Raw genomic sequence first — 8,034 nt, forward strand, 5'->3', positions numbered from 1 at the left:
TGATCCCCAGTAGTTTTTCCCCTTAGTAAGCTAGAGGAATTAGGCTAACTAGTCAAAATGTGTCTAAGACTAGAAGAAATAATTTTAGTAGAATTTTCAAACAGGTACAGATAGAAGTTTTTGTGTCAGATTTTTATCTGACTGCTTCTGGAAGCAGTAGGGTGCAGTTGAATAGTTTTGTGTTTCTTTTTTTTTTTTTTTTTCCATCTAGAAAATTGGGCTAGATTTCTGGAAAACACCTAGTAACATTTTAAAGATATTTTTGGGTGTCAAGGTCCCAGAAAAAAAGTTATTTTGGGATCCTTAACTTAAATTTCACAGTGAGTGACGTGGAAGGCTCTTCCTTTTTAAGAGCCGAGAGCCTTGGTACTATTTTCTTGGTACTAAACATTTACCAACTTGAGTCCTCCTGTCATGCTCTAAATACATTACCATCCCACCCCACAGATTTCGTCTCCAGATGAAATTCTTAAGTGACCTGCAGGCATCTAGCAGGGCGCATGCAGGCCCAGGTAGCTAGAACAGCTGGGAGGACTTCAGCATCTGACTTCAGCAACAGGGCTGGACTCCAGGCGCTTTCGCAGGTGATTGGCAAAATCCATCTGCGTCTGTGAGAGAACCTGGTTGATGATCGTCTTTGGCAGCCATCCCTAGAGTGGAAGAGAGGAGGATTTGGTCATAAGGGGGGTGATGTACCATTCTAGACACCTCTGCTCCCCTACACAATAGCTTGGGTTGTCTGGGGCTTGGTGTTCCAGCGCTTGCTTATAAAGTATAGTTGACCAGAGTCAAAGGTTAGAAGACTTCATTGCTGCCCTGCTATCATTGACAGAATCAGAAGCACAGTTTTATCAACACAAATTTCAGTCCTGTTTCTAGCTGTGTGATCCAGAGCAAGTTGCCATATTCTACTGGCCTAGCTTTCCTTTGCAACATGCTAACTACAGATTTGAAATTTCATAAAAGAAGGGGCAACTTACAGGCTTTTAAAATAGTGGAATAGCATTATTTAAGTCTCGACTACAGTAATCTGATTCTCTCAAAATGGAAGAGGTACTTTAATACAGGAGTGGAAAGAACATGTTTTCTTGACAACACTACCCATTAGCCACCTCCCATGCCCCTTACCTTGAGGTCAATGCTGAGCAGCCACGTGAGCTTGGTCTTTGAGGGACATCCAGGCAGGGGATGGAGTACCATGCAAGTGGGACCATGTTCAGCTCTGCAAATGAAGCAAAGTTGACTCAGGCGGACTAGTCAGAGTTCTCTTTAATGCTGGCCAGTAATATCCACTACGTTTCTTCAGTGCCTTTTCCAGATCACATCAGAGAAGTACCCTTTGCCAAGGGTGATAAGTTAATGTCAAGGTTACCAGCTCATTGGAACAAATGTTTTCTAGCTGCAGCAGAATTGGGAGGCTTCCTATGGTACCTTTTAATTTTTTTGAAGATTTATTTATGTAAAAAAAATTGAAATGCAGGCCAGAGATGCAGGGGATGAGAGGATTTACCAGAGGTGCAGAGACAGAGTGGGGAGCAGAATAGTGGGATTTATGAAATACACTGCTAAGGGGTGCTGAGGGCAAGATAGGAGAGGTCTGCTGTGCCATGAGGGTCAGCTCCCTGGCTGGGGAAGGAATTCATGTCACAGTGGCTGGTGATAGCTTGATAGCACTGTGACTTTAACCCCTGTGTCACCAGGGAGGCCCTATGGTGCCTTTCTTGTTCTGGGTCAGAGGGAGATCAGGGATGGGGTTCTATGGTGTTAACTGGGGCTCTAGAAACTTAAGATAACAGCGGTGTAAGTGACAGAGTATATTTTAATCACCAGTATAGTTGTATGCCAGCATACCAGCTAAACCTTAACCTACCGTCTTGCTTTAGAAAAATATTGTCTTAAACTTTGGAAGGGTCAGGACAAACTGCTATATATTAAGGATCAATCTTCCTTCCCTTCTGTGGAAAATGAGAATCTTCCTTTGGAAAAGGCAACTGTGGGTTGAGGTAAAGGACTGGTTTCTTGGAGTCAGGATTCATCACACGAGGTAGGTGCGTACCCACAGGCCTGGTTTAGGAAAAAGGGAACTTCTGAGCCCACTGCCAGTATTACCTGATGACACCTTTCTGCTCAGGCATCTCCCCGAAGTGTGTGGCCATGCCAGCCAGCACACAGGTGGAGCCTCGGCGCTTGGCACAGCGCACACTCACAAAGTCACGGGGCCCCACAAGGTTTCCTGCTGATTCTGCTGCCAGCTCGTGGGTGATGACTGTATCTTTTCCAATCTTCTGCAGGACCTACCAAGCCACAGGGAACCAGAATCAGCATTCAGCCATACTTGGGCTAAGGCACCACCCGCAGCTGCAGCCCTTTCCTTCCTTTTTCCATCTTTCAGATCAGGCTCTCCTTTCCACCCACACCTGGATTCTCCTCACCTTGATCTCTTTGACATTCGGGTTCCACTCGCCCATGGCCTCCATGCGTTCCACAAGTTCTTCATAGAGCCTTTCCATGGGCTGGTCCACCACAACCTCTAACCGGAATACCTTGCCCACATCTGGGACCACTTTACTCAACACTTTGTCCCCATTCATCTGTCATGATGGAAAGAAGCCCAGGATAAAGGTTAGAGAAAAGTGTTTCTAGCCAAGGGCACATTGACCACGCCAGGTAAGGCAGGAAGGGGAAGAGCAAAGAACTTTCAAGCATGAGAAAGCTTGGAACCACTCTGATTTAAGGCAGACTAGGGAATCTTTCTTTTTTATTTTAAATATTTATTTTTGCATGCAAGAACTGGCATCCAGGCCAGATGTGTGGCGGTTGTCGGGGGGGAGGTAAGAGGATTCACCAGACACAGTGGGGAGCAGAACAGGTGGATTGACTGAAATACACTGCTGAGGAGAGCAGTGGGTGAGTCAGGAGAGGTCTGCTGTGCCATGGGTCTACTCCCTGGCTGGGGATTGAATTTGTGCTACAGTGGCTGCAGACAGCTTCATAGTGCTGCACTTTAACCGCTTGTACCACCAGGGAGGGCCCTAGGTAATCATTCTTGCTACAACCTCATAATCTGCTATGATGTGGCAAATAAACTCCCTGGTGGCAAATGTTGTTAGTGTAGATAAATCCAACTGAAAAGGCCCTTCAGAACCTCAAGCATCCTGAAAGATAGAAAGCTGAGAATAGAAAAATTCTGGCCTAAATCAGCTATACACACACAGAATGTAGGACAGGTTCTTGAAGATGATTTCAGTCCAGTAACCTCACTTTACACCAGAGAGATGTTAGACTAGAGGCAGTCAGTGAATTGCCCAGGTTCCCTTAGCTAAGAGCAATGCTGGGCCTAGATCCCATATTCCCAAATTAGTGTATTAATTCTGAGAACTCGGAGAAAGATTTTATCTGAACTTGGCAAGAGGCAGCACATAAGCTTTTGGTGAAGGGACAGCCAGGAAAGTTTCTATAGAATCACTAACTTTGAAACATGTGCCTTCATGCTGGCTCCCAGTGAAGGTGCTATGCTCGTGGGCAGAGAACTCAAGAGGCCTGAGGGTCACCTGTGCTCCAGTTCAGTCCTGCTGCAAATGAGCTTGGGTCACCCAAACAAGGTGAGCAGCACAGACACTGCAAGCTGCACTGGAACTTGACCCAGAGTGAAGAAACCTCTAGTGCCCATGATGCCATTGCATGGCCTGATGAGGGTACACACACATTTGGAAGGTAGCTAAAGATATGGAAACTTGCTTAAACAAGTCTCCAGGATGTTTGATGGGGAATGGGGCTATCTGAGCATATATTCTCGGGAAAGGAGAGTTCAGTTGCCCAGTGACTCCTGTATGTGATAGGAGTATAAGAATAGAGACCTTTAAAGATGGCACTGGAATAGTGAGGACTATTGGTTCCTCCAGGATCATCCTTACCTGCTGGTTCTCATTCTTCCAGCCCTCCTGGTTGCTGAGGATGCCTAGGGCCTTCTTCATGGCCTCCTCTCCCTGCTGGATGTAGGCCAACTCCTGGTCGCTGTAGAAAGTGTCTTCCAGCCGAGACCCTGGACATAGAACTGAGGGTCAGCCAGCCTTCCTTCCGGTCCCCTGGCCTCCCACCAGCTTGCACCCCTTTGATCTCTGGACCTCTCTCCTCTGAAGAGCCAAGACTAACGTCACAGGGTTCAACCTTCAGGTCAAATTAGACCTCAGCTACAAGTGGCAGGGCAGGGATCTGGTATTGAGGAACATTATTGAAAAATAAGTGAGAGGTGGGGAATAGGATGGGAGAGGACACAGGGTCCTATGCAGTGTTTGCACCGTGGGCGCCTCCTACCTCTGGCAGAAGGCCAGAAGCCTCAGCACTTACCCAGCAGAGAGCTCCGACGTCTGACTTGGTTAATCCATGCACTGGGCGTTGGACCCCCCAGTGCCCTTCTGTTCAGCTCCTGGCCAATGGCTAGCACAGCTTGGTGCCTCAGCCCTGCAGGGAAGGAAGGAAAGTGTTGCTCAGGCATCAGCCCCTCAGAGATGGACCATTTCACCCCATCTTGCCACAGACCAAGAAACTGATTTGGAAGATTCTCTGGAACACGGTTTCCTAATATGACTAGAGCCAGGTCTTCAACTCCAAGTTCAGTGCTTCTGTGCTACACTAAGCATCTGCCAAGGCCCAGAAGTAAGTCTACTGCCTCCCATCTTCGTTGGCCAGGCCTGGCCCTACCAAGGGTGAGCTGCCGAAGTTGACTTCATGCAAGGAGCTTTGTTCAAACAATCGGGAAATACTGCTTCAGAAGGGGAATAAAGGCACCATCCCCTGCTGTCTTTGTGTTGCTAGAATCTGACCCAGGTAAGTCTTTTAAAATATTTATGCATACAAGAATTGGGGTACAGGCCAGAGGTGCGGGGGTGAGAGGATTCACCAGGGACAGTGGGGAGCAGAACAGGCAGATTGACGAAAATATACTGCTGAGGGGAGCAGCGGGCAGGTCAGGAGAGGTCTGCCCCACTATGTGCGTTAGCTCTCAGCTGGGGATTGAACTCATGCTGCAGTGGCTGTGGGTTGCTTCATAGTGCTGCACTTTAACATGTGCCACCAGGGTGGTCCCTGACCCAGTAAGTCTTATTGATGGAGTGAGAACATTCTCACAGCTGGGTGCTGGTCTTCCAAGTCTGGCTTCTAGCTAAAGGATAAAAGCTAATTTAACCCTCAGTAATTGGAAAGGGTTACTTTAGGGTTCATTGTGTGCCCTGCAGCATCAGCAGCAGCAGCAGGAGGAGGTTGACTCATGGCCTTGCATCCTAGCTTTCCCAACTGGCCCTTAGTAATGGGTTTCTGCCTGCTCTTGCCTGTATGGTGACAAGACTTCCTACCACCACCCACTTTTTCTCTGCTTTGCTCCTGCTGTTTTACTCACTTCCTTTCCCTTCCCCTCTCCTCCCTGCTCACCTCAGGCCTGTGAGCACTGTTGGAGTCAAGGCTACATCTACTGCTGTGCCTGAGACCTTCCTGGTGCCCTTAGTAACCGCCTAGAGGAAGGCAAAGCTAGGAAGAATAGAAAGATTGGCACCTGGAGGGCCACCAGATATTACAGAATCCTGGAGGATGTGGGCACTTGAGTATCCAGCCTGTCTTCAGCTAGGAACATAGAGGCCCAGAAGGGATGAGGCTTGCACAGGCTTCTGGCACAGAAGTATTACTGGTCAGAACTCAGTGGCCTGACCCCCATCCCAGCCTTCTGCACTGAAGCACATGGCCTGAGAGCACCTGTTCCCCCCAAGGCCTGCTCCATGGGGAACTCACCCTTCATGTTGCGCACGTGTCTGTAAGAGCTCCCGGCACACAACTTAAACGTTGCCAGGAGCATTGCAGCGGTGGGACAGCGGTGGGAGTTGTGCTGCTGTGGCCTCTGCTCTCGCTGTGGTTGCTTCTGTCCTTCCTGGGCCTGCCAAGGGTCTACCTCTGGTTCTTGCAGCTGTGACTGGGACCTAGTGTGGTGTGCGTCTTAAATGCTCCCAGCTGAAGGCTGTGCTTCATCCCTGGGAGATAAAAAAGCCATCACTCACTGTGCAAAGGAAAGGGTCAAGGATAGAGAGATTGCCTCAGAGCTGCTTTAGCCATTTTGTGGGGAACGGGGGTTGCAGATGGTAAGGAGGGTGCAGAGTAGGGAGGTTGGAGCCTGACTTGGGTGGGTGGAGGGCAGGGAGAGAAGCAGCTGCGGTGAGGCAGTTTAGAAGAAAGCCTGTGTCATAGCACAGCATTTTTCACATGGCACCAGGGTTCTGTTGAAAGGTAGATTTCTAGCCCTTGCCCTTAGTTAACAGGCTATGAGTTGAGGTTTGGAATCCTGCATTTTAAAAAAAAATGCAGGTGATTGTCATGCGGGTCTTCCGTGAACCCGCATACCCTGCTTTGCTTTGGTAAATGGCTGCCCTGTGGCATGGTGCCAGGGTGTCTGCTAAGAGAGTCTAGTGATGGAAGTTTGGGATCCCAGGTGGGGAGCCTGGAGTTAACAGAGTTCAAGGGACTGGCAGGGCTGGGGCAGTGCAGTCCGTTTTTACATTCTTCCTCCTGCTACCCCAGGACACACTTTGTGTGCTCAACTTCAGTTATTTACTCTTACACTTATAAAAGGAGCTTTATCAGAATCCTGTTCTTTCCTTCTTAGAGGTTTGTGCTGGAGCAGGGATGGAACTTCAGGTTGACTCCTGAAAGTTCACAGAGGGTAGGACTGGCAGAGGTGCCAGGAGAGGGCATCTGGGCACCCATGTCCTGTAGCCTTCCTCACACTTTGCTGGGGAGACCTAGGCTGGGCCACAGGACTAGCAGCAGAAATGTTGAGCAGGCACCGTACTGCACTCCTCCCCTCAGTCTTTGAGCCCTGGGGGTGCTGTGCTCCTAACCAGGGACTGGTGATGCACCAAAAGGAGACTGTGAGTCTCCTCCAAAACCCCAACAGGACTCCCCGGACTCCATGAGGGGGATGGCCTTCCAGTTTGATTGCTGGAATTTAACCAAATCTTTTGCCTCTAAGGTTGACCTTGAGGTTGCTTTTAAGCCAGATTCACCTAGCAGGAACATCGGGGCTTGAAAGTCAGATTGGATTTGCCCCTGACCTGGGGTCTGCCCCCTATGGGCAAGAGTTCTGTGTCCTCTCACCACTGCTGAGACAGAAGGAAGACCTAAAAATCAGGGAGCGCGTTTCCACTGGCTCTGCCTGTGTCCCTCACTCCAGAAAAGATGGAAGGACAGGATCTGCTGAGACTCACCTGGGGTGCCTGGAGCCCACATTGAACAGGGCAGGTTCCACACTGCCCCCCATTTCAACTTCTGCTTGAACAGTGGGAAGGGTCCCAGCAACCCTCATCCTGGCTCCTCACTGAGCATTAACTGCCCAGAGGCACCTTGGACTGTAACTTGGGACCTGCTGCGACTCCTTCTCTGTCAAGCCTTCCTTGGCTATCCAGACGTTCTGAAATAACTTAGCCCTCTGACTCGATCCTGACCATCAGCACAACTAGAGGCACATCTCTGGTGTTGATTTGTTGATAACTGTGTTTGCTAGACTTTTAAAAGATTTATTTTATGCATAGAAGAGCTGGGGTGTAGGCCAGAGGTGCAGGGTCTGTAAGGATTCACCAGAGGCAGAGTAAGGAGCAGAACAGGTGGATTTACTGAAATACAGTGCTGACAGGAGCAGCAGGTGAGATGGGAGAGGTCTGCCGTGCCATGTGCCACCTCCCTGGCTGGTGTGGACTTAACCCCTTGTGCCACCAGAGAGGCCCCCATCCCCACCCTTGCTGGTCTTTTTTCTTTTTTGTGGGACTGTTTCTCCCCGAAGCAAGTGTCATGTCCATTTCCCATCTCACCCCTCCCTTGCCTCTAGCACTCGGCTCCAGACCAGTCAGAGCAGGCTGAGCTCCTGTTCTACTTGGGTGACTGATGGGGAAGCTGCTGGGGGTTGCAGGGGCAGTTTTTGACTTGGCTGACCCGGCTATAGGCTGCTTCCAGTCCTTGCAGAGTCCCAGGGAAGTCAGCACTGGAGGGAGAGTTGGC

At 49.5% G+C, this 8,034-nt stretch overlaps 1 protein-coding gene across 1 annotated transcript; it reads right to left on the reverse strand.

The window, feature by feature from the left end:
* Positions 1–458: 458 nt before the first annotated feature.
* Positions 459–5,974, reverse strand: STAR (steroidogenic acute regulatory protein). The gene is made up of 7 exons (XM_004682243.2): positions 5,782–5,974; positions 4,348–4,461; positions 3,915–4,042; positions 2,433–2,591; positions 2,110–2,294; positions 1,129–1,222; positions 459–650 (listed from the first exon to the last, which is right to left on the reverse strand). Exons 1-7 carry the CDS (start codon positions 5,843–5,845, stop codon positions 537–539), a joined length of 858 nt encoding a protein of 285 aa, XP_004682300.1. The 5' UTR covers positions 5,846–5,974; the 3' UTR covers positions 459–536.
* Between the last annotated feature and the right edge of the window lie 2,060 nt (positions 5,975–8,034).

Source organism: Condylura cristata, unplaced genomic scaffold, assembly GCF_000260355.1.
Source record: "Condylura cristata isolate star-nosed mole 26May11 unplaced genomic scaffold, ConCri1.0 scaffold00014, whole genome shotgun sequence".
NCBI lineage: Eukaryota > Metazoa > Chordata > Mammalia > Eulipotyphla > Talpidae > Condylura > Condylura cristata.

Coding starts and splice junctions, on each gene's coding strand:
- STAR (XM_004682243.2), bottom strand. CDS start 5,845: ATGCTCCTGGCAACGTTTAAGTTGTGTGCCGGGAGCTCTTACAGACAC. Junction 2,295..2,432: donor CGAATGTCAAAGAGATCAAG/GTGAGGAGAATC, acceptor GTGGCTTGGTAG/GTCCTGCAGAAGATTGGAAA. Junction 651..1,128: donor TGCTCAGCATTGACCTCAAG/GTAAGGGGCATG, acceptor CTTCCACTCTAG/GGATGGCTGCCAAAGACGAT.